The sequence below is a fragment of the Arachis hypogaea genome, chromosome 13, assembly GCF_003086295.3.
Source record: "Arachis hypogaea cultivar Tifrunner chromosome 13, arahy.Tifrunner.gnm2.J5K5, whole genome shotgun sequence".
NCBI classification, from domain to species: Eukaryota; Viridiplantae; Streptophyta; class Magnoliopsida; order Fabales; family Fabaceae; genus Arachis; species Arachis hypogaea.
Genome location: NC_092048.1, coordinates 122,818,715 through 122,844,364, shown reverse-complemented (window position 1 = coordinate 122,844,364; position 25,650 = coordinate 122,818,715). Strand labels below are relative to the sequence as shown.

General features: G+C 37.6%; 3 protein-coding genes across 5 annotated transcripts; 2 read left to right on the top strand and 1 right to left on the bottom strand.

Annotated features, from left to right (window-relative positions):
- The first annotated feature begins 3,296 nt into the window (after positions 1-3,296).
- On the top strand, positions 3,297-5,463 carry LOC112733080 (ras-related protein RABC1). Of its 2 annotated transcripts, none has more exons than XM_025781946.3 (7): positions 3,297-3,554; positions 3,640-3,785; positions 3,869-3,937; positions 4,024-4,089; positions 4,279-4,400; positions 4,698-4,826; positions 5,165-5,463. In XM_025781946.3, exons 2-7 carry the CDS (start codon positions 3,650-3,652, stop codon positions 5,270-5,272), a joined length of 630 nt encoding a protein of 209 aa, XP_025637731.1. In that variant the 5' UTR covers positions 3,297-3,554; positions 3,640-3,649; the 3' UTR covers positions 5,273-5,463. The 2 variants fall into 2 exon arrangements, with proteins under 2 accessions (XP_025637731.1, XP_025637732.1); XM_025781947.3 differs by having other exon boundaries at positions 3,326-3,554; positions 3,648-3,785.
- Positions 5,464-5,847: 384 nt separating this feature from the next.
- On the top strand, positions 5,848-8,537 carry LOC112733079 (uncharacterized). The gene is made up of 3 exons (XM_025781945.3): positions 5,848-6,456; positions 6,550-6,688; positions 6,771-8,537. Exons 1-3 carry the CDS (start codon positions 6,115-6,117, stop codon positions 6,953-6,955), a joined length of 666 nt encoding a protein of 221 aa, XP_025637730.1. The 5' UTR covers positions 5,848-6,114; the 3' UTR covers positions 6,956-8,537.
- LOC112733078 (U-box domain-containing protein 26-like) lies at positions 7,940-11,776 on the bottom strand. Of its 2 annotated transcripts, XM_072212426.1 has the most exons (3): positions 11,269-11,776; positions 8,995-9,379; positions 7,940-8,472 (listed from the first exon to the last, which is right to left on the bottom strand). In XM_072212426.1, the coding sequence occupies exons 2-3, from the start codon at positions 9,359-9,361 to the stop codon at positions 8,105-8,107; spliced, it is 735 nt and encodes a 244-aa protein (XP_072068527.1). In that variant the 5' UTR covers positions 9,362-9,379; positions 11,269-11,776; the 3' UTR covers positions 7,940-8,104. The 2 variants fall into 2 exon arrangements, with proteins under 2 accessions (XP_072068527.1, XP_025637729.3); XM_025781944.3 differs by having other exon boundaries at positions 7,940-9,379.
- Between the last annotated feature and the right edge of the window lie 13,874 nt (positions 11,777-25,650).

Here is a 25,650-nt window from a genome sequence, read left to right as displayed (position 1 = left end):
TGTTGGTTTAGTTGAGACTTTACTCCCCATTAATTGTCATTTTGAGATTTTAGAGGGACAGGACTTGTATTTGAGAAGTTTTGAAAAAGATTATGTATTTATTATTAATATGTGAATATAATTATGCGATTAAGTGAATTAAAGTAAAGACTTTTCGATTTCATAACTAAGGATTCGGTTTATATTCGCGAAGGCTCAATATTAAATAATTATAATATTAAATTAACGAAAAGATAAGTAACGCCTGAATTTTCAGTACGATCATAATGTGTTAAAAGTAAGGATGTTACAGATGCAAACAAAGTTCACCTAGGTGTTCGTGGAGCATACGCGTGTCACTTAAACAAAATCTTAGTTATTACTAAGTAATTAGTCGCCGTTATTGTTTTACGTCATTTATGATGATTTCTACTATTTAGTCATGAGTTACATGTTTATCGTCATGTTGTATTTTAAGGAATCGTAAGTTTGGTGGACCTCACACATGCTTGGCACCGACAATGTCTGCTGACCATGCCCAACTAAATAGCACGATAATTAGTGGCGTTATTTTGCCTATCATCCAAGTCAACTCTTCAGTATCCATCCCGATGTTGTAGAGTGCCATACTATAGAGATATCACTTCAAACCTTCCTATCGAAAAGTATGGCTGGAAAAATAGAAAACAATTGCAAAGATATACGGTAATTGGGAGGAGTCTTACAACAAGCTCCCTGGACTTCTCCAAGTGCTCTAGCAGTGCCTCCCGGAGACCATTGCTGACCTCCAGGTTGTGCCATACTATGTTGATGATTTGCTTGATAGCAAATCCTATCAGTATGACAAAGTATTTTAGTCATTTCTGCTTTGCATTGAAGCTTTCAAATATTGCAAGCAATTTGTTTCCGTAGACATGACTCATTTGTATGGCTCATCATGCTTATTGTATCAGTCACATGGCATCCAACTTCATGACTCGATTTAAGTCCGCGAAAGGAAAACGATATCTTATAAATATAGCGTACCCACCAAGGCAGACAGTTGTTGTGATTGTCCAATCTACTTATGGGATGTTTCATCAGTTGTGGATATGAAAGGGCCATGAGGCACAAGCGCAACTTACAGGTGGCCAATAGTTTTCATAGCGTCACCTTGCAGTATTCGAAAAGAATTTGAAAGATCTACCGAAGATGTGTGTCACACACTGTCACAGATGATCACGGGTGTACAGTGTGGAGGAGCTTGCGTCCCTAGAAGGGTGGAGCCAGATATCGTATCGTGTTAGATTGAACTCTCAGACATGTGATTGTTGCATGTTCCAGTTGTTGCATTTTTTATATCTCCATACAATTGCAGCATGCGTAACGACTAGTATTGAGTGGAGTAGATATGTCGATCTTGTATCCAAGATGGAGTTTGTATTCAAAGTGTACGAGATGGATTGGCCGTCAATTGTGGATGAAAAGTTATGGCCAGAATGATATGGTATGAAGTTGCTATCCGACCCAGTTATGCGAAGAAAGGTTAAAGGTTGACCGATGTCCACAAGCATTAGAAATGAGATAAACCTTGTTGTGCGTTAGAAGAAGTGTTGTGGCTTGTGTAGGTAGGTGAGTCACAAAAGTCGAAGGTTGTCTAAAATGCACCCCACAAAAAACCTGTGATTACATGTATTAGTTTGTATTTACACTGTATTGTATATTATCAATGGAATTGTGCTTCTTATGTTATGTTATCTTCTATGTCTTTTTTATGTTGAGATTATGTTTTAAGAATTATTATTTGTGCTAATACATTGTTTTAGATAAGATATTATATCAGTAATTTTTTATACATGTATCTTGTTCTCATCATACATGAAATACATTAATAAAGATGATAGTATCTTATCTCATTTGTAAATTAGAAATATTACTAGTCTTTTCTTGCTTATTTCAACTATGCCAATAACAAAATAGTTTATAAGAAACTCGTCCATGCTGAGGACAAAATATGTAATAAAGGATATAATCATAAATTAATTTATGGGTGTCTATAGCTATAAGTGTAAAATTTAATATTTATTTTATTTAGGAAAAGTATATAGAACAACTCCTAATCAGCCAAGAATGGAATAACTTAATTAATTATAATTATATTAATAATTAATTTTAAATTTTTTAAATTTAAAATTTAAAAAATTTAAAATTGATTAAGTAAACCTAATTAAAATCTATAAAAATCTTTCTCTTCTCTCTCACATTAACCTACCCACCTCCAACAACCACACACACAGACCTCTCTCTCTCTCACCGTTAGGCCCTCTCCGCCTCTGCCCTCACCCAATATTCTGCAACTTCTCAGACTGAAAGTGACGCAATAATGCATTGAGTTGCTGGTGTTGCGATCCAAAGAGTGACTTAGTTTGTTAAAGGAGTGCCCATTTTCCAGTGAAGAGATCGTAGGAACCCATTTCAAGAACGCCATCAGTGGTTGGAATGTGTATGAGAGTTCGGATGCCATGCATGTAAGCTTCTTTAGCTCTGTCATAGTCGTAGAATTAAAGGTCCCCATTGAGCCAGATGGGAGACCCCGAACCGAAGGCCTTCTCGGGTAGCGAAGAAATATGAAGCTTTGCCCATAGGGAAGGTGCGTGTCAAAGACATCACGTAGATACCTTTAAATCGGTCTCTACCTTGCACTTGGTTCAGCTTCAGGAATTGTTTAAGGAAGCAGTGATGGAGCACGAATTGTCCTTGAATAATTACAGAAATATAAAAAAAACATTTCATTTAATATGAAAAAAAATCCTTAATACTTAACAAAAGAAATATTCAATTATATTTTGGCAAAAATAATTAGATATCTATAAAATAAAAAAAATTATGAAATTCTTAAAGAAATAGAAACATTCATATTTGCAATACAAAAAAAATCGAAAAATATATAAAAGAACATCATTTCAGTATGAAAAAGAAACATTTCGATACTTAGCAGAAGAAACATTCATGTATATTAACTTATTTTTATTAAGATGAATTTTGAGGTCCAGCCCATTAAAAAGTTGGCAGGAGTTAGCTAAATCCCCTCTTGATTCTTAGCAAAATTCTTTTATTTATTAAAAAAAACCCTAGTAAATTAGTAAAAATTTGGATCTTCTAAATTTTAAATTTTACTTTAGAGAATAAAGTATAATCTTTCACTATTTATTTTATAAGTGGGATCAAGAATAAATATGAGAAAAAAATTATTTAAAAATAAAAGATCACATTTTACCCTTTAAATTAAAAATAAAAAATTTAGAGGATTCAAATTTAATTAGTAATATCCTATAGTCAATAATTGTCGTAGACTCGTAGTAATACTAATTTCAGGGTGCTTGGTTGTTAAGCAATAGGCACGTTAGCGCTTCTGGAGTAGTCGCAGTGGAAGCAAAAGGGATAGCATAACATTGGAAGTCGCAAAGAAAAAGAAACTGAAACGTCAAAGTGATCAAACTAGATCACCGCCGATCTAACCCTCTTTCTTCTCTTCTCTTCTCTTCTTTTCTCTTATATTCCTAAGATTTCGTCCTATTTTCAATTCTGAGCCTGAGGTATGTCAGTATAACCACTATTCTTATGAAATCATTATTGTTATTACTTTGCGTGCCATAGATTTAATTGATTGATTAATTGCAGTTTTGAAGGGATGGATTCGAGTTTAGGGCAACAGGAATTCGATTATCTGTTCAAATTGTTGATGATTGGGGACTCTGGTGTTGGCAAGAGCAGCCTACTCCTCAGTTTCACCTCTGATGATTTTCAAGATCTCTCCCCCACCATTGGTCAGTGTGCTCTCTCTTCTGCATCTTTGATTATGTCACTCACTGTTTCTATGTGTTGTTTGATTTGAAGTTTCCTTCTTCAGGTGTTGATTTTAAGATCAAATATGTTACTATCGGTGGTAAACAGCTCAAGCTTGCCATTTGGGATACTGGTATGCATTCTTTCTGTTTGATTTAATGTCTGAGTCACTCTATATATATATCTCCATTTGTCTATACTTTAACTTTAATAATGCAGCTGGTCAAGAGAGATTCAGAACGCTCACAAGCTCTTACTACCGAGGGGCACAAGGGATCATTATGGGTAAATCTCTATTCTCTTGAATCACTTGAATTTTCATTGCAACCTAATACAAGAGAATAATAATTCATTGGATAGAAAGAATGCTTTTTGGTTTCACATGTCCCATCCCCCAAGGTGGTTTCACTGTTGAGATCTGTATTTTAGGGTTTGCTGCTTATTCTCAATGTTTTGTACCTTTAACCATTGCAGTTTATGATGTAACGCGACGGGAAACATTTACAAATCTTTCTGACATATGGGCAAAGGAAATTGACCTCTATTCAACAAATCAAGACTGCATCAAGATGCTTGTGGGAAACAAAGTAGACAAGGTACCTTCATTTGGGGTTTTTACATGGTATTTATAAGAAAATACAATAAATCCTTTTCTCATTCAGTGGGGGCTTTCGCGTGAATCTTGAATTTCATGTACTCTTATAGAGGATTCTGTTGTTAACATTCATATCATTGATTTTGCTACCGGTTTTTCGATTCCACCTTAAACTTTGGATGTGTATAGTTGGCCAAAAAAAAACATATCACATTCAGTTTCTTGTTTGATTCCTGCATCTTATCATTTTCTTGTGCCAATAGAGGAAACTTGACTTTTTGACTTGCATGTTTTTCAGGAGAGTGAAAGAGTTGTGACAAAGAAAGAGGGAATAGAATTTGCCAGGGAATATGGTTGCCTGTTTACTGAATGCAGTGCTAAAACTCGGGTTAATGTACAACAATGCTTTGAAGAGCTTGTTTTGAAGGTATGTTAAGCGACTTATGCGCATTTCCTAATATTATCTTTGACAATTAAGCATGCTGCATCATAGATTCCTCTTGCTCCATACAAATAACATTCTACTATCACTTTTGAAGGCTATGATTATTCTTTTTCTGTATTCTCTCTGGCTCTCTGCTCTGTTTTCTGTTGAATGAGATATGGAGGGTAGAAATGTTTAAATTTTTTTTTTGTTCTTTTTTGGGGAAGAGAGGGGGGGGGGGCACATGTAAATGGATTGCTTTTCTTGCATTGTGATTAACAAATTAACAGTTTATGACCATGGTTTTGCTTTTCTTCTTTTCTTCTTTTGGTTGTATGCAGATTTTGGATACACCTAGCCTCTTAGCCGAGGGTTCTAAAGGGGTCAAGAAGAACATTTTCAAGGAGAGGCCACCCGAAACTGATACATCCACGAGTAGCTGTTGCTGATAGTAAGAAGTTATCTCACTCGAAAGTCAAAACCTACCTTTTGACCATTAAGATCTGAGAGAGCATAGCAATACATCTATATTCAAAATCAGATTCCTAACATCTATTGTAATTTAGCAACGATGGAACCATTGTTCACTATTTTGTCCAGAATATTACGAGTAATATGATGATGAGGGTTGTTGTCTACATTTTCTTTAGTTCTTTTTGTTATTTTAGCACATTTAGTTTGATGTGTAGATATGCAAAATCTATAACAAATCATGGATGTTATTACTTTCAAGGAATGCGGTTTTATACTGTATGCATACTGATAACTGATAAGGTTCCACAAGGTTATCCACCTGATGTCATGTTAAAACTGTTGACATTACTTGACGTGGGAAATACTAAAGCTATATGTTTTTTGGTAATCTGAAGGCTACTTGAATGATCGAATCATCCGAAACCTGAATTTTAAATGTTATTGATGATCTATTACGAAAATTATACATTTAATTTTACCTTTTGCAGCTATAAAGTTCTAATATTTCACTTTGAAATATACTATATACATTTAACCTTACATTAAACATAAAACAACCTACATTTGATTTTGCTAGTCCTACCAATCGTCCGCGAGTTTATATCATGTGCGAGTCTATGATAACTATCAAAATAATTTCTCAATTAATGTAATTTATATGTGTATTAAATTTGTTGAGGAAAGACAGAGAGTATGTAAAGGATATAACTTATAAGTGTTGATATGCAATAGTAGCTACTGTCTACTAATTCTGACCATTAAATATTTAGTGATGTTGCAAAATATCTCCTAAAAGGCGTCAGAGTTAGTTAAGCTTATGGTTGTGGTGACTCCGTCCTTCTCCTTCCAATTGCAAACAGAGACAAGCATGGTGCGTGCGTGCAGAGCACCTCCCATTTCCCATCTTCCTCCATGGAACCCCAAAACCCCATCTTCTTTAAGCAGGCGCGTGTTCCTCTTGTCTCTGCCCCTCTCTTCAGCCTTCCTTCAATCATCTTCCTATGCTGCCACCACAGTGTATGACCCAGTAAGCCCTTCTGAGAAAGATGCAAGCACTTTGATTTCACTCAGAGTCTCTGAAGCTGTGAACTTGTTGGAAAAAGGCAAAGAATTGCAAGCTCGCGGTGACTTCAATGGCGCTCTTGACTGCTTTTCCAAGGTCTGCTACCCAATTTCATATAATTTTTTTTTTCTAATATTCTAAATGCAAATTTTGGTGTCTTAACCTGTGGTTCACTTCTCACTTTTTAAGGTTATTGAAAGCTATAAAGACTTGGCATTCTCAGAGTACGCAAGGGTAGGAAGAGCACTTGCACTCTATGAAGTTGGTGACAGAGAAGAAGCCATTGCAGAGATGGAAGACGTTTCCGTATCTCTAAAGGGCTATCCAGGTATTCTATTTTTATAATAGAGCATATGCATTCCAGAAACGGCAAGAAAGATTCTCACTTTTCTCTAATGGCATGGTTGCAGAAGTACATGCAGCTCTTGCAGCAGCCTTATATGCAGATAAGCATGCTCCATTGCTTGCTGAGAACCAGTTCACCATTGCGACACTGCTTGATCCCCATTTCACAGACCTTTCATATGTCAGAGACACCAAGCACTGGCCTCCAAGTTTGATTAGTTCTCTGCAGCACTTCATCACACTATCTTAGCACTTCATTCATACATATTGTACTATACCCATGCTTAGTACTTAGTAGTGTCACCTAAATGTATAACCCTCTTTTTTTTTTATTCATTATTTTAACTCTTGTTCTGAATTGTAATAAACTGTGATCTGATATAAATTTTGATCTCAAAAAACATAAATATCGATAAACTAGTTTTTAAACATTCTGAAGCATATGATCTTATCTTAAAGAACTAAAGCTTCAGAAAATTTTAATCTATCATTGGAATGTATGTGGATGCATACTGATCTAGTAAAGATAAATACCAAATGTCCTAACACTCATAGTAATATGGTTTTTTTTTTCCAGGTTAGAAACAACGCATATTTAGTTATAAAGACTAGTTTTTTTTTTAGTTTCCAAGGGAGTCCTCCAACCTGGCAGGCCAAGAACTAATCCACTGTGATACTGATACTGAATTCCATTTAAGGGTTTGTCGCTGGTCAATGAGTTGCTGTATACACAAAGCGATTAGTCACTGTTATTGTTTTTTACTGGAATGGAGAATTCTTATTGGACGGTCAATTGTCAATGTGCCAAAGCCCAATCATAATCCTTTATTATCTCTAATCACAGCCTTCAAAACTTAAAAAAGATAGATACATGTTGATTTATATGTATCGCCAATTATTTTGAGGAGGGCAACGATACACCTAAACTCATTGCTTACCAAACAAAAAACCCTCTCGTGTCCTGAGATCGAGATAGCACATTCAGTACTTGTTTTTGTTGCTTTCTGTTCAAATTTAGAGGACGGGGGCAGAAAGCTAATGAGAAACATACATTCCATTCAAACCAAGTCCCATCAATGGTCAACGTACATGGTGTGTGGTCCATGCAGCGAACATTTGACCACAGAAAAGGTAATAAATGGAAATTAAAAAGAATTTGCCATTGAGTTGAGTTGATGCCAGCAATTCAACGCAAGATCAAAAGATGTTTGATACGATAATAGTGCACGATGAATTTCTAGTATTCTCAAGAAGTTTGTGTTTCCGTTCAATTATTCATAGATCTTACATGTTATACGGGAACAAATATGGCGGCATTATACCCCATAAATTATACACACTATATACCTTTTTTTGTTACAGAACTCGCATTATTAATTAACATTGACATCATCCATGCCTACTTTGGCACCTGAACCCACTTGGATTTGAGCAATTTGAGGAGCATTCTGGTCTTTGATTTAGTAGTGGTGGCACAATGACTCTGCATAAGCAACAGCAACTTTGTCATAACCCCAGCACCAATGGCTTGTTCTCTTGCACTTATATAATCACCACAAACAATGGAAAGTGCCTCAACAGCACTATCACTGCAATCTTGATCACATTTTACACTGAACACCAACTTCACCAAAGTATCAACCCCGTTTGGGTGACTCACCAATGTCTCTCTACCACTCTCTAGCTCCAGTAGTTTTACTGCTATTCCCATTGCTATTGAAGTCAGAAGTTTCTTGTTTTGTCCTCTAATTTGAGTAATCTCATTACCTGATGATGATGAAATCATTGAAATGTATGTTATGATCCCTTCTATTGCTCCTTCTCTCACCAAACTCTCTCTGTTGGAATTCAATGAACACAGTGCTAAAATGGCCTTAACTGCATCCTCAGAAGCATCACAATTTTGAACAAGTACTAAAACAATCTCATGCATTAGTTTCTGAGTGTTTCCAAAAACATAACATAACTCTTGTGTTGTCTCAGATGATGATGCTGACTCTATAATATGACATAAGCTAGATTTAACAGAAATTGTGCCTTTTTCAAATAACACCACAAATGTTGCTAATTTAGACTCATCATCTTTGATAATATTTAGAGCCTCCAAATCATAACCAAGATGCAGCAGTTTCACAATGCAACCAAGTGCAATCTCTATAAATTTCATGCGATCATTATTTGATACAGCATGAGATTCTTCTATTGTTCCTCCTCTAAAAACTAGTTCCAAGAGCAGAGGCAAAAAACCAAGTTGTACGAAACATGATCTGCTGAAAGAACTATACTCACCAGAAAAGAAGACATTGATTTTCTCAAGTACTTGGAGCTTGTTCTCTAAGGTATCATCCTCTTGAGATTGAAGGGTGTGTTTCAAAGCAGCTAGAGAATCAATAGTTGCAGAGTTACCAGGGTGAAATGGAGGACCAAGTTGAAGCCACTGGTGGATCAAGTGGCGGAGAGTGTGGTTGGGAACAATGGAAGGGTCATGGAGCTTCTGCATTGTGACAGGGCATATCAGGTTACCTGTACCTAACCATTTCTCTATGCTTGATCTGTCATAGGTTTGACCAGTGCATAGAGTCACTGGATCTTCAAACAAGTCCAAACTGATAGGGCATCTGAATACGTGTGGAATGGTCATTTCAGGTTCACTCATGGAAAATTAAATGACAACCTGAGGATGTTTGATTGATGATTCCAAGTCAAGTAACAAAGAAGAAAAAATAAACAGCTGTTAGATCTCAAAAGGTGCTTTTATTGAGTTCTTGACATATGATGTGGGGCTTAATTTCAGGAAGATATTAAAAATGGTATCAGAATTAAAGTAGAAAAGGAGAAGAATGAGAACAGAAACTAAAAAGTGGTGAGTGAATGATACGTTGGAAGTGGGATGGTGGATAAAATAAAATAAATTAATACCAATTAAAAGTGAATAAAATATTGCATTAGAAAATGACAATTAAAAGTGAATAAAATAAATACCAATTACCATACATTAAATAACAATATTCTTATAGAACTATTTGAAAAACCATCTATCAAGTACTATTAATAGGTACCACTATTAGTTACATTTTTTTAAAATTTCATTATCATTAATTTTACTTCATTAACCATACAATTTTTGTACAAGTTAATAATCAACCTTGCAAAAAGAGTAATTGCAAAAGAACGAATCCGATTATAGCAAAGTGGGATTGTAACTAAACGTAGTACTAATACAAAAAAGGCAAAGCCTAATAGTAGTACTATTGTAGAACAAAAATTATAGAATAGCTGTGAGAATGGTCCCCAGTCCAGCATATTACTTTATCAACCAGTCAAACAAGAAATTGAAAACAAAAAGAAAAGGAAGAAGAAAAGAAATCAATGCCGTCAAACTGCCCAACTAAAATGGAGAAATTTATTGTAGTTAACATATTTAAAGTTTGATTAAATACACCTACAGGGACAACTGTCGCTTGGCTTTTGTGAGAGAGAAAGGGGGGAAAAATGATCTTCGCATAGATTAAAAAAAAAAAAAGAGTATTTTTTATCGTTCCATATTTTTGTAGTATATAAGAAATATAGTGTAATCGAACAAACTTTTTATCAGATTTCCTAGTTTTCATAAGTGAATTGTTTTTTCATCTTCATTAAGTCATTTGCCAGCAATCAATTTTAATCCACATCTTTGTGCCCTTTGTCACACGAGTAGGTGGGGCAAAAGCCTATTAACTTGGTTAAGTGTTTTAATTCGCCTAGAACAGCAGGTGAGTTTGGCCACAGGGAGAAACTGGAATTGACAAAGAGGCAAACGACTGATTTATACTAGTACTAAATATTTCTAGTGTGTAGAAATTCTTGCCTTTGAACACTATTTTGTCTTCCACTACTCAATCGAGCTCTCTAGTCCACTATCTAGTGAAAGCAATCTTGATGGCTGTCATTTGTTTTCGGTTCTGTGAGTTGAACCATATCCTGAATAATTGGTGTTTGAACTAGAGCAATATTAAAAAATGAAAATGATGCTATGAAGCAATTCTGGTGGTATAAGAAAGAACTGAAAGAAAGTATGTATTTAGCTAACAAATCCTCCAAGGGAACTTGTTAAGGAGAAGGTTTAATTATTTTGTTGGTTTCTATAGTTTTACCAAATTTATAATTAGGTCTTTATACTTTTTTTTTTTCTTTCAATTGGATTCTTACACTTTTTTTAATTCTGTAATTAGATTCTTTCTGTGTCAAAAACATTAAAATTAACGGAATATTCTTCTAAAAAAATTATTTGTTTAAAGATTTAATTAAGTTTTTAATTGTAATGTTGAGATATATACAGTGTATTTGGAATGTTACAGAAAATAATTAAAATGAAGTGGCTATGATGTTATCAACATTTTACATCAAGAAATTCAATCAAATATGACAAACAAAAATCAACACATGATGTCAATCAGATTATAAACTTTAAACCTCAGTCTTAACAAAATGAAGCAAGAGCAGTTGACAGGGAACCAATGAATATCCATCCATTCCTCTTTCATTTTAAATAGAATAAAAAATAATTAAAGAGATATTCCTTACCAATGCAGGAATAAATGTGAATCCTGGGAAAATAAAATAGCTCATCTGAAAGGCAACACAGTGCTCTCCCCAATTGAACATGTTGCATCAATATCTTCAACAAGTTTAAATGACTATTTGGGGGAGCCACTGATAGATTCAACATTTGAATTTTCAACCCCTTCATTGAACAGAACAACACAACAGCTCCTTGGTATCCACGTCATTAAACAACCATGATATAAGTTAGCCTAAGAAGGGTTCAAACATAAAAACCCAGCGAGACCACCTGCTCAAATCAGACAACATAGGTGCCTTAAAGATTTCAATTGCATTTTTTGCTGTACAGTTTTTGAGCTTGTTTTCTGGATCATCTGCGACTTATCTGTAGTTATCTCATACAAATTATCTCTATTGAAGTGGTGAGCTGCAGTTTCCATATATTTCATTATCGATGTCAAAATAGGTTGAAATTTTTCTAACAACACAAAATTTCCTATTAGTGATTCACAGAGAAAAAAACATTAGCAAAGCTGCGCAACAATGGTCCCAGTCCTAATATTTCAAATTCATCAACCCCTTCATTTCTACTGTTAAGTTTAAGTTGATTTTGAATTGTATAAATGATGACAAATATTTTTTGGATTGAAAGCCCAATATTGTTTAATGTGTGCTTTATTATGTCAGACCCATAACACATCTCATTACCAAACAAACAATGAAGCTGGTCCATGTGATTATTCAAGCATATAAACAAGCCCAAAACTAGCTTATGTTTCAGCAATGTAAAAGAGCCAAAACTCCTCCTTGTGTCACCATTCAGCAATTATATGGTTATGTATTTGCTAAAAGTAACAAGAGGGCAGCTGGAAAAAAGAGAAAGGACATGTGTTACTCTAATAAAGCAAGAAGGACAGCTGGTACACCCCACTAACCCAAGGACATCAGCAGAGCACCACCTTGGATCGTGGTTGAGCAAAACACAAACTTGCATAGAGCAGCAGCAGTAGAAAAATGGAGCAAAATAAAAAAGGAGAGCATGCTAAGGAAGAAAGCCAAGCCAAGGACCACAGAGGTAGTGGACGAGCTCCTCATCCAGCAGAGATAGTAGAGCATGAGGAAGAAGGACTACTTGCTAGTTGTGACAGCTACAACGGGCAGCAAGGACAAGCAAAAGGAAGAAGCAAAAATCAAGGCAAGCAGAAGATATATAAGAAGCTTCATTCCATCATTTCAAAGCAAGAAAAAGAAAGCACACATTCAGAGCACCATCTCAAACATTGAGCTGGAATCTTTTTCTTCTACTCGAGCTTAATTTCTGATCTTTGTGTTACGGTTGTCTTGTGTCATTTTCTGTTTTAAAAGGCAAATATTGAGAGGTTGAAAAAGCCAAGAGAGAAAAGGCATGAGTGATGCAGAATAGCCACTGATTTCTGATGTATTGCCCTTTGCCAAGTTGGGTGAGCACTTGGTGAGTCTGAATCTGTTTAGATTCCCCTTCCTAGTTGGGTCAGCACTATGGGAAGCTAAGTTTTGGTGTAGAAAGCTTAGGGGTAGATACTAGTTGAATTAGGGAGTAATTCAATAGTATTGGTGTATGTAATATGAGAATTTTAGTGAAAATTCTACCATAGTTTGTGGTGGAGACTGGATGTAGGATTCATTGCACGTTGAATCCGAACCAGGATATATGCTGGTCTTCATCTTTTCATCCCTACTCTTTACTCATTCTGCACATGAGATAAAATAAAATAATCTCCTGCAACTCGAGCAACAGCTGAAACAGAGTTTGAAACTTTAAGTTTTAAGCCAACTTGATTCAACCCCCCTTCTCAAGTTCAACTAGAACCATCAATTGGTATCCAGAGCAAGGTCTCAAGGAGTCAAGCTTCACAGCTTGGAGTAAAGATCCATGGCCAACAACATGAATCCCAACATCGTGGCTTTCACTCTCACTGAAGGACAGTCTAATAATAGACCTCCCTATTTCAATGGCAGCAACTATTCCTACTGGAAAGAAAGAATGAGAATCTTCGTGTAGTCAATCGACTACAACATCTGGAAGATTATCCTCAACGGACCAGACGTTCCCACAAAGTAAAATTCTGATGGAGAAGTTGTGGCAAAAGAAGACAATGAGTGGACAGAGGAAGAAAAGAAGAAGGTTGAACTAAAGGCCAAGGCTATCAACCTGATGCACTGTGCAATCAGTTTTGAAGAATTCAGAAAAGTGTCAAGGTGCAAGACGGCTAAAGAAATATGGGACAAGCTCAGACTCACTCATGAAGGCACTAAGCAAGTGAGGAAAATCAGAATCGACATGCTGATGAAAGAGTATGAAATGTTCAGTATGAAGGAGGATGAGAGCATCGATCAAATGTTCGAAAGGTTCTCAATAATCATCAACAATTTGGACGCCATGGGAAGAAACTACTCTGAAGAAACCTTAGTAAGGAAGATCCTGAGAAGTCTTACTAAGAAATGGGAAGTAAAAAGCACAACCATCTCTGAAAGGAATGATTTGATCAAAATCACCTATGATGAGCTAAGAGGCAAGCTGCTGGCTTATGAAACCACTCACATGTCTCAAGACAAAGATGACAAAAAGAAAAGTATAGCACTAAAATCAAGAATGACAGCAAAGGAAGAAGAATCTGATGACAGTTTCTTAGATGAAGAAATGGTGCTCTTTGCAAGAAAAATGAGAAGGTTACTTATATTCAAAAGCAAAGGCAAAGGAAGCTCTTCATCCAAAGACGTCAAAAAGGATCAAGTCAAGTTCACATGCCATCACTGCAAAGAACCAGGTCACTTCAAGTCAGATTGCCCTCAACTTAAGAAAGGCGAAAAATCCAAGAAAGACAAAAAGAAGGTGATGATGGCAACATGGGAGGACTTGGAGAACGACACCAGCTCAGAGAGCTCAGATTAAGAAGCTCAGCTATGTCTGATGGCAGATCATGATGATGAAAATGAGGTAGATCTCTCTGACTTATCTATTGATGAACTTCACTATATTATCAAAGACATTTCTGTGAACTCTAAGAAACTCTTGTATAAGTATGCTAAATACAAGAAAGAAAACGAGGCATTGATGACAAAAAATGATCTTCTTTTGAAAAAGGTTAAAGCTACTGAAACAGGTATGAAAATTTTTTAAAAGAAGAAAATAGTTCTTTGCGAGCTGAATTAGAGAAATTCAAACTCAAGCATGAAGTTACTGCTTCCACTGATTTGATTTCTGAAAACAAAAAGTTGAATAAACAAATAAAAAATTTGAATGAAGACTTAGCAAAGTTTGTTCAAGGTTCTCAAAATCTGAACAAACTGCTTGCTTGTCAAAGGTTTGGGTCTAAAAAATCTGGACTTGGATTCAAAGAGGAAAATAAGGCTGTTTTCAAACAAAACTTTAAAAAATCCGAAGCCTCCTCTTCCAAGCTTTTCAAACCAAAAGGATTCAGCAAACCTCAAAAATTAGTGAGCAAGAATCAATGCTACAAGTGCAATAGAAATGGTCATAATCCTCCTCAATGTTTCATCTTTTTTAAGTCCTTTGGTAATGATAGTAAATTATATAAAGTTGTTCATGATTTTAATGCTCTTGGGCAACCAAGAAGAATTCACATCAAAGGATCCAAATGGATTTGGATACCTAAGGTTAGTTGAAGAGCATGCAGGTTTGCCTTACATCCAAGAAGAAAATGGACATGTGGTATCTTGATAGTGGATGTTCAAGGCATATGACCGGAAGGGATACTTTCTTCATTAAACTCAACAAGTATGATGGAGGATTTGTCACTTTTGGAGATAATGGTAAAGGTAAAATAATTGCCATTGGTAAGGTTGGCAAAGATTTTTCTACTTGCATTGATAGTGTCTTTTTAGTTGATGGGTTGAAGCATAATCTATTGACCATATGTCAATTGTGTGACCTTAGATATGCTGTAGGCCTGTAACTTTTAGGAAATCTGATTGTAGAGTCATAAATGAGAAAACAGGGGCTGTTTTATTTGTTGTCAAAAGAAGTGACAATGTGTATGGTATCACTCTAGATGATCTAAAAGTTCAAAATGTAACTTGTTTCTCTTCAATGGAATCTGAAAAATGGATGTGGCATAAGAGGTTAGGACATGCTAGCATGTTCCAAATCTCTAAGCTTGTAAAGAGAGGCTTAGTTAGAGGTCTTCCTAATATAAAATTTGATAAGGACATCATTTATGATGCTTGTCAAATGGGTAAACAAATAAAAACCTCTTTCAAACCCAAGGAAGATGTCTCTACTAAGAAACCATTGGAGTTGTTACATCTTGATCTGTTTGGACCAACTAGGACTCAAAGTCTTAGAGGAAAGAGTTATGGCATGGTAATTGTGGATGAATATACTAGATTTGGTTGGGTGTTCTTTCTTGCTCATAAACATGAGGCCTTTTCTGTTTTTGAGAAATTCAGCAAAAAGATTCAAAATGAAAAAGGTTTAAAAATTGTTTCAATTAGAAGTGATCATGGTAAAGAATTTGAAAATAAATACTTTGAATCCTTTTGTGATGAACAAGGCATATCACATAACTTCTCTTTTCCAAGAACACCTCAAAAAAATGGTGTTGTGAAAAGAAGAAATAGAAGTTTACAAGAAATGGCTAGAGCTATGTTATGTGAATATAAAATTCCCAAGTTCTTATGGGCTGAAGCTGTGAATATAGCTTGCTATGTTTTAAATAGAACCATCATTAGGAAGTTTTTGAAGAAAATCCCATATGAACTTTGGAAAGGGCATCCTCCCAATCTTAGTTATTTTCATGTGTTTGGCTGCAAGTGTTTCATACTGAATATCAAAGAAAATCTAGGAAAATTTGATCCTAAAACACATGAAGGTATTTTTCTGGGTTATTCCACTCTTAGTAAGGCCTATAGAATTTATAACAAGAACTCCAAAACTGTTGAGGAAACCATGCATGTCACATTCTGTGAGTCTAACACTGTTTCTAGTATTTGCATTGATGATAGTCCAGGTTTTGAAGCTGACTTGTCCAAGAATGCTGAGTCAGTTCCACAAAATTCAAGTTCTCATGAAGCCACACCTGCTAGCAGCAAAAATCCCAATTCTGCAGGAGACAATTTGGAATTATCTCCTGTCGCAACAGAAAATACTGATGCAGAGGCCATTGTTGATCAAGAGGAATCTGAATCCTCAACCCAAAACAGAAGGCCCAGGGAATGAAAGTTTCTTAAAAACTATCCTAAGAAATTCATAATTGGTGATCCCTACAAAGGAATATCAACTAGATCATCTTTGAAAAGAAATGAAACCAACAACTTAGCTCTTATATCAAAGATTGAACCTCAAAATGTCCAAGAAGCTCTTGTTGATCCATCTTGGGTGTTAGCCATGGAGGAGGAATTGCAGCAGTTTGAGAAAAATCAGGTCTGGACATTGGTGCCTCACTCAAATGGGAAGAAGGTTACTGGCACTAAATGGATTTTCAGAAACAAGTTGGGAGAAGATGGAACCATTGTCAGAAACAAAGCCAGATTAGTAGCTCAAGGCTATGATCAAGAAGAAGGGATTGACTTCGATGAATCCTTTGCACCAGTAGCTCGAATGGAAGCCATCAGATTGCTCCTTGCTTATGCAGCTCATTGTGGCTTCAAGCTATTTCAAATGGACGTAAAGTGTGCTTTTCTCAATGGCATAATAGATAGAGAGGTTTATGTGGCTCAACCACCTGGGTTTGGAAACAAATCTTTTCCTAACCATGTTTTCAAACTAGCTAAAGCTTTATATGGTTTGAGACAAGCTCCTAGAGCTTGGTATGAGAGGCTTAGCTCATTTTTATTGAAAAACCAATTTCAAAGAGGAGCCACTGACACCACTTTATTTATTAAGAATTATAATGATCATTTTATTCTTGTGCAAGTCTATGTTGATGATATTATCTTTGGTTCAGCTAATGAGGACTTGTGTGTAGATTTTGCTAAGCTTATGACAAATGAATTTGATATGAGCATGATGGGAGAGCTCAATTTCTTTCTAGGCTTGCAAATAAAGCAAATTGCAGAAGGCATATTGGTGCACGAATTATGAATCACACTTTTCACAACTCGTACCACTAACCAGCAAGTGCACTGGGTCGTCCAAGTAATACCTTACGTGAGTAAGGGTTGAATCCCACGGAGATTGTTGGTTTGAAGCAATCTATGGTTATCTTGTAAATCTTAGTCAGGAAGTCAATTATGTTTATCAGTTGAATTGCGAATAACCAAGAGAGCATAAATTAAAGGTTACTTGTTATGCAGTAATGGAGAATATGTTGGAGTTTTGGAGATGCTTTGTCTTCTGAATCTCTGCTTTCCTCTGTCTTCTTGTTCACGCACGCACGTCCTCCTATGGCAAGCTGTGTGTTGGTGGATCACCGTTGTCAATGGCTACCTTCCATCCTTCCAGTGAAAACTATGCTCACGCGCTCTGTCACAGCACGGCTAATCACCGGTTAGTTCTCGATCCGGTTGGAATAGGATTTACTATCCTTTTGCGTCTGTCACTAACGCCCAGCCCTCAGGAGTTTGAAACTCGTCACAGTCATTCAATCCTTGAATCCTACTCGGAATACCACAGACAAGGTTTAGACTTTCCGGATTCTCATGAATGCCGCCCTCAGTTCTAGCTTATACCACGGAGATTCTGATTAAGGAATCTAAGAGATTCTCATTCAATCGTATATAGAACGGAGGTGGTTGTCAGGCACACGTTCATGATTTGAGGAAGGTGATGAGTGTCACAGATCATCACCTCCATCACAGTTAAGCACGAATGAACATCTTAGATAGGAACAAGCGTTTTTGAATGGAAAACAGAAATACTTGCATTAATTCATCGAGACACAGCAGAGCTCCTCACCCCCAACAATGGGGTTTAGAGACTCATGCCGTCAGAGAATACAAAGTTTAGATCTAAAATGTCATGAGGTCCCAAATAAGTCTCTAAAAGTTGTTTAAATACTAAACTAGTAGCCTAGGTTTACAAAAAATGAGTAGACTATAATGGATGATGCAGAGATCCACTTCTGGGGCCCACTTGGTGTGTGCTGGGGCTGGGATTTAAATGAGTCACGTGCAGAGGCCATTTGTGGAGTTGAACGCCAGTTTTTGTGCCAGTTTGGGCGTTCAACTCCAGCTTTTGATCCTTTTCTGGCGCTGGACGCCAGAATTGGGCAGAGAACTGGCGTTGAACGCCAGTTTACGTCATCTATACTTGTGCAAAGTATGGACTATTATATATTGCTGGAAAGCCCTGGATGTCTACTTTCCAACACAATTGGAAGCATGCCATTTCGAGTTCAGTAGCTCCAGAAAATCCACTTTGAGTGCAGGGAGGTCAGAATCCAACAGCATCAGCAGTTCTTTTTCAGCCTGAATCAGATTTTTGCTCAGCTCCCTCAATTTCAGCCAGAAAAATACCTGAAATTACAGAAAAACACACAACTCATAGTAAAGTCCAGAAATATGAATTTTTCCTAAAAACTAATGAAAATAGACTAAAAACTCACTAAAACATACTCAAAACTATATGAAATTAACCCCAAAAAGCGTATAAAATATCCGCTCATCACAACACCAAACTTAAACTGTTGCTTGTCCTCAAGAAACTAGACAAATAAAATAGAAGACTAATAGGTTGAGAAGCAATAATATCTCAGAGTTTTTGATTGAAGCTCAGATTCTAATTAGATGAGCGGGACTAGTAGCTTTTTGCTTCTGAACAGTTTTGGCATCTCACTTTATCCATTGAAGCTCAGAGTGATTGGCATCTATAGGAACTCAGAATTCAGATAATGTTATTGATTATCTTAGTTCAGCGTGATGATTCTTGAACACAGCTTCTTTATGAGTCTTGGCCGTGGCCCTAAGCACTTTGTTTTCCAGTATTACCACCGGATACATAAATGCCACAGACACATAATTGGGTGAACCTTTTCAGATTGTGACTCAGCTTTGCTAAAGTCCCCAGTTAGAGGTGTCCAGGGTTCTTAAGCACACTCTTCTTTTTGCTTGGATCTTGACTTTAACCGCTCAGTCTCAAGTTTTCACTTGACACCTTCACGCCACAAGCACATGGTTAGGGACAGCTTGGTTTAGCCGCTTAGGCCAGGATTTTATTCCTTTAGGCCCTCCTATCCACTGATGCTCAAAGCCTTGGGATCCTTTTTATTTGCCCTTGCCTTTTGGTTTTAAGGGTTATTGGCTTTTTCTGCTTGCTTTTTCTTTTTCTTTCTATCTTTTTTTTTCGCTTCTCTTTTTTTTTTCTGCAAGCTTTGTTCTTTGCTACTTTTTCTTGCTTCAAGAATCATTTTTATGATTTTTCAGATTATCAATAACATGTCTCATGTTCATCATTCTTTCAAGAGCCAACATATTTAACAGTCTTAAGCAACAAATTCAAAAGACATATGCACTGTTCAAGCATTCATTCAGAAGACAGAAAGCATTGCCACCACATTTAACTAATTAGAATTTCTCTTATTAAAACTCGAAATTTTATTGCCTCTTATTCAAAAGATCTAATACTTTATTCATTTTTGCTGATGATGAGAAAAATAAACTATAGCTTAATTGGAGATAAAATCAAAATAGATACTAATTACTACTATATGACTCCTAAGGTAAACTTCTATAAGGACACTGTCACAGAGTTAAGGCAGAGATTGGAATTTAACAACCTTTATTCTGGGGGAACGGGGGTTCCTCTGATCCTTGGGGTGCTTGGTCCTACAAGAGAAGACTTTTGGTGCTTCAATTCCCTTAAGTCACGCCCTTGTTCCTCTTGTTCTTTAAACATATAGGTCAGCATTTGACTGTGTTCCTTCTATTCTTTTATTATTTGCTCCATAGCTTCCCGTATCTTGGTAACGGACGTCTCAAGATACTCCCAGTATTCAGCTTGAGGGATCTCTGGGAGGAATTCCTGTGCTCTCTTCTTGATGGGATCCTCCTGTGCTTGTTGTTTTTCCATTGATGCTTTGGTGATTGGCTTTTCAATTAGGATATACTCAGTTATTCCCATCCTTACTCCAGCGTCCTTGCAGAGCAGAGAAATCACGTTTGGATAAGCCAACCTGGCCTCTTTTGAATTTTTGTTAGCAATCTTGTAGAGTTCAGTTGAAATCAACTGATGAACCGCCACTTCCTTTCCCATCATGATGCAATGGATCATCACTGCTCTTTTAACTGTGACTTCAGAACGGTTGCTAGTAGGCAACAGAGAACGCCCAATGAAGTCCAGCCATCCTCTGGCGACTGGTTTGAGATCCTCTCTCTTGAGTTGATTTGGGACACCCTTTGTGTTGGTGGTCCACCTGGCTCCAGGGATACATATGTCCTCTAGAATCTTATCCAGGTCAATGTCTGCTCTCATCATCCTCCTGTTGAAGGAGTCTGGATCATCCTTTAGCTGAGGTAGCTTTAAGATCTCTCTGATCTTGTCAGGGGTGGTATGAACAATCTTCCCTCTGACCATGGTCCGAAATTCATAGAAGGCAGTTCCAGATAGTTTTTGCTTGTCAGTCTGCCACATATTAGCATAGAACTCCTGGACCATGTTCCTTCCCACTTTCGTTTCAGGATTAGCTAGGACTTCCCAGTTCCTGATTCAAATTTGCTCCTGGATCTCTGGATATTCATCTTCTTTCAGATCGAATCTAACTTCCGGGATCACTGATCTCAGACCCATTACTTTAAGATAATGGTCTGAATGTTCTTTAGATAAGAACTTCCCTTGATTCTAAAGTGGTTTTGGAACGCTCTCTTTCTTGCCTCTTGGAGTGGGTTGTTTTCCTTTAGGAGCCATGATCTTAGTGATCTCGGATAAACACACCAAATTTAGAGGTTTGCTTGTCCTCAAGCAAAAGAAAAGAAAGGAGAGGGATAGAAGGAGAGATAGGTGCAGTTGTTGATGGAGGAGGAGGGAGGCCGAACCCAAATTTAAAGGGATGGGGGGTGGGTTTTTGAAAAATTGGAAAAGATAAGATAAAAAGATTGAGTTGAAAAAGATAAGATAGAAGATATAGTTTAATTTTGAAAAGATATGATAGATTTTTGAAAAAGATAAATCTGAATTTTTGAAAAAGATAATATGGAGATTTGAAAAAGATATGGATTAGTTGAAAAGATTTTAGAGTGAAAAAGATAGATTTGTTTTCAGAAAAGATTTGAAAAGAGTTGGATTGAATTTGGAAAGATGGATTTTAGATTTTAAGGATTTTAGAAATCAGGGTTCTTAACATGTTTATGTAAAAATCATGCATTGAAACATAAAATTTGAAATTAGAATGGAAATACGTGTAGAAAAATGGATTTGGCTCCACCATGCTCTCCTGGCGTTTGAACGCCCAAACACTGCCTGTTTTGGGCGTTCAGCGCCCAAATGCTGCTCTTCTGGGCGTTCAACGCCCAGCTGCTGCCATTACTGGCGTTCAACGCCCAGTGGGTGCCCCTTTCTGGCGTTGAACGCCCAGATTGCTACCATTACTGGCGTTCAACGCCCAGTGGATGCCCATTTTGGGCGTTGAACGCCCAAAATATACTTTTACTGGCGTTTTCTTGCCAATGAGCTCTTTTTCTTTGTTTTGTGTGCCGAGGTCTTCTGTAAATGATTATTTACCTTGTTGTCAATGAACTCCATATAAACAAATAAAAATAAAAATAGAAATAGGGCAAAATGCTTAGAGGATTGTTGCCCCATGGCTGGGTTGCCTCCCAGCAAGCGCTTCTTTATTGTCTTTAGCTGGACCTTGCTGAGCTTTTAATCTAGCTTCAGCCTTGAGCATTCTTGCTCAATGTTGCCTTCAAGATAATGCTTGATTCTCTGTCCATTGACAAGGAACTTCTTATCAGAATCAATATCTTGAAGCTCCACATAACCATATGGTGATACACTTGTAATCACGTATGGTCCCCTCCACCGGGATTTTAGTTTCCCGGGGAATAGCCTGAGTCTAGAGTTAAACAACAGGACCTTCTGTCCTGGTTCAAAGATTCTAGATGACAGCTTTCTGTCATGCCATTTTTTTATTTTTCTTTATAAAGCTTGGCATTTTTGAAAGCTGTGAATCTGAATTCCTCTAGCTCATTTAGCTGGAGCAATCGTTTTTCTCCTGCTAATTTGGCATCAAAGTTTAGGAATCTGGTTGCCCAGTAGGCCTTATGTTCTAGTTCCACGGGCAGGTGACATGCCTTACCATACACGAGTTGGTATGGAGATGTCCCTATGGGGGTCTTGAATGCTGTCCTGTAAGCCCACAGAGCATCATCCAAGCTCCGTGCCCAATCCTTTCTACGGGTATTTACTGTCCGTTCCAGGATTCTCTTTAATTCTCTGTTAGAGACTTCAGCTTGCCTATTGGTTTGTGGATGATATGGAGTGGCCACCTTGTGGCGAATTCCATACCGAACCATGGCAGAGTAAAGCTGTTTATTGCAGAAGTGAGTGCCCCCATCACTGATTAGTACTCTAGGGACACCAAACCTGCTAAAGATATGTTTCTGGAGGAACTTCAGCACTGTTTTAGTATCATTGGTGGGTGTGGCAATAGCCTCAACCCATTTTGATACATAGTCAACTGCCACCAGAATATAAGTGTTTGAGTATGATGGTGGGAAAGGTCCCATGAAGTCAATTCCCCATACGTCAAACAACTCAATTTCCAAGATTCCTTGTTGAGGCATGGCGTAACCATGAGGCAGATTACCAGCTCTTTGGCAACTGTCACAATTGCGTACAAACTCTCGGGAATCTTTATAGAGTGTGGGCCAATAGAAGCCACATTGGAGGACCTTGGTGGCTGTTCGCTCACCTCCGAAATGGCCTCCATATTGAGATCCGTGGCAATGCCACAGGATCCTCTGTGCTTCTTCTCTAGGCACACACCTACGGATAATTCCGTCTGCACATCTCTTAAAGAGATAAGGTTCATCCCACAAGTAGTACTTTGCATCAGTAATTAATTTCTTCTTTTGTATCCTGTTGTACTCCTTGGGTATGAACCTTGCAGCTTTATAGTTTGCAATATCGGCAAACCATGGTGCTTCCTGAATGGCGAATAAATGCTCATCAGGAAACGTCTCAGAGATCTCAAGAGAAGGGAGGGACGTCCCTTCCACTGGCTCTATCCGGGACAGATGATCAGCCACTTGGTTCTCTGTCCCTTTTCTGTCTCTTATTTCTATATCAAACTCTTGCAGAAGCAATACCCATCTGATGAGCCTGGGTTTTGAATCCTGCTTTGTGAGTAGATATTTAAGAGCAGCATGGTCAGTATACACAATCACTTTTGATCCTACTAAGTATGATCTGAACTTGTCAATGGCGTAAACCACTGCAAGTAGTTCTTTTTCTGTGGTTGTGTAATTTTTTTGGGCATCATTTAGAACGCGACTGGCATAATAGATGACATGCAGAAGCTTGTCATGTCTCTGTCCCAATACTGCACCAATGGCATGATCACTGGCATCACACATTAGCTCAAATGGTAATGTCCAGTCTGGTGCAGAAATGACTGGTGCTGTGACCAGCTTAGCTTTCAGTGTTTCAAACGCCTGCAGGCATTTTGTGTCAAACACAAATGGCGTGTCAGCAGCTAGCAGATTGCTTAGAGGTTTTGCGATTTTTGAAAAATCCTTTATAAACCTCCTATAGAATCCTGCATACCCCAGAAAGCTTCTGATTGACTTAACATTGGCAGGTGGTGGTAATTTTTCAATTACCTCTATTTTTGCTTGATCCACCTCTATTCCCTTGTTTGAGATTTTATGCCCAAGAACAATTCCTTCAGTCACCATGAAGTGACACTTTTCCCAGTTTAAAACTAGGTTGGTTTCTTGGCATCTTTTCAGAACAAGTTTCAGGTGCTCAAGACAGGTGCTGAATGAGTCTCCATATACTGAGAAGTCATCCATGAAGACTTCCAGAAATTTTTCCACCATGTCAGAGAAAATAGAGAGCATGCATCTCTGGAAGGTTACAGGCGCATTACATAGCCCAAATGGCATCCTTCTATAAGCAAACACTCCGGATGGACATGTGAATGCTGTTTTCTCTTGATCCTGGGGATCTACTGCAATCTGGTTATAGCCTGAGTAGCCATCCAAAAAGCAGTAATAATCATGACCTGCTAGTCTTTCTAGCATCTGGTCTATGAATGGTAAAGGAAAATGATCCTTTCTGGTGGCTGTATTGAGTCTTCTATAGTCAATACACATGCGCCACCCTGTAACTGTTCTTGTAGGAACCAGTTCATTTTTTTCATTATGAATCACTGTCATGCCTCCCTTTTTTGGGACGACTTGAACAGGGCTCACCCAGGGGCTATCAGAAATAGGATAAATAATCCTAGCCTCTAGTAACTTGGTGACCTCTTTCTGCACCACTTCCTTCATGGCTGGATTTAGCCGCCTCTGTGGTTGAACCACTGGTTTGGCATTATCCTCCAATAGGATTTTGTGCATGCATCTAGCTGGGCTTATGCCCTTAAGGTCACCTATGGACCACCCAAGAGCTGTCTTGTGTGTCCTTAGCACTTGAATAAGTGCTTCCTCTTCCTGTGAATTTAAAGCAGAGCTTATGATCACTGGAAGGGTGTCACCTTCTCCCAGAAATGCATATTTCAAGGATGGTGGTAGTGGCTTGAGCTCGGGTTTAGGAGGTTTTTCCTCTTTCAGAAGAAAGTTCAGAGGCTCTTTCATGTCCCTTGAATCCTCCAAGTCAGGTTGAACATCTTTAAAGATGTCTTCCAACTCTGATTCGAGACTCTCAGCCATGTTGATCTCTTCTACCAATGAGTCAATAAGATCAACTTTCATGCAGTCTGTTGATGTGTCTGGATGCTGCATGGCTTTGACAGCGTTCAACTTGAACTCATCATCGTTGACTCTCAGGGTTATTTCCCCCTGTTGGACGTCAATGAGGGATCGTCCAGTTGCTAGGAAGGGTCTTCCTAGAATGAGAGTAGCACTCTTGTGCTCCTCCATTTCCAGCACAATAAAGTCAGTGGGAAAGGCGAATGGCCCAACTCTGACAATCATGTCCTCAATCATGCCTGAAGGGTATTTAGTGGAACCATCAGCAAGTTGGAGACATATCCGGGTTGGTTTAACTTCTTCAGTTAAGCCAAGCTTCCTGATAGTGGATGCAGGTATTAGGTTGATGCTTGCCCCAAGATCGTATAAAGCTGTCTTGGTGCAATTACCTTCTAGTATGCATGGTATCAGAAAACTCCCCGGGTCTTTAAGCTTTTTAGGAAAGCTTTTCAGAATGACTGCACTGCATTCTTCAGTGAGGAGAACTCTTTCTGTTTCTCTCCAATCCTTCTTATGACTCAAGATCTCTTTCATGAACTTGGCATAAGAAGGTAT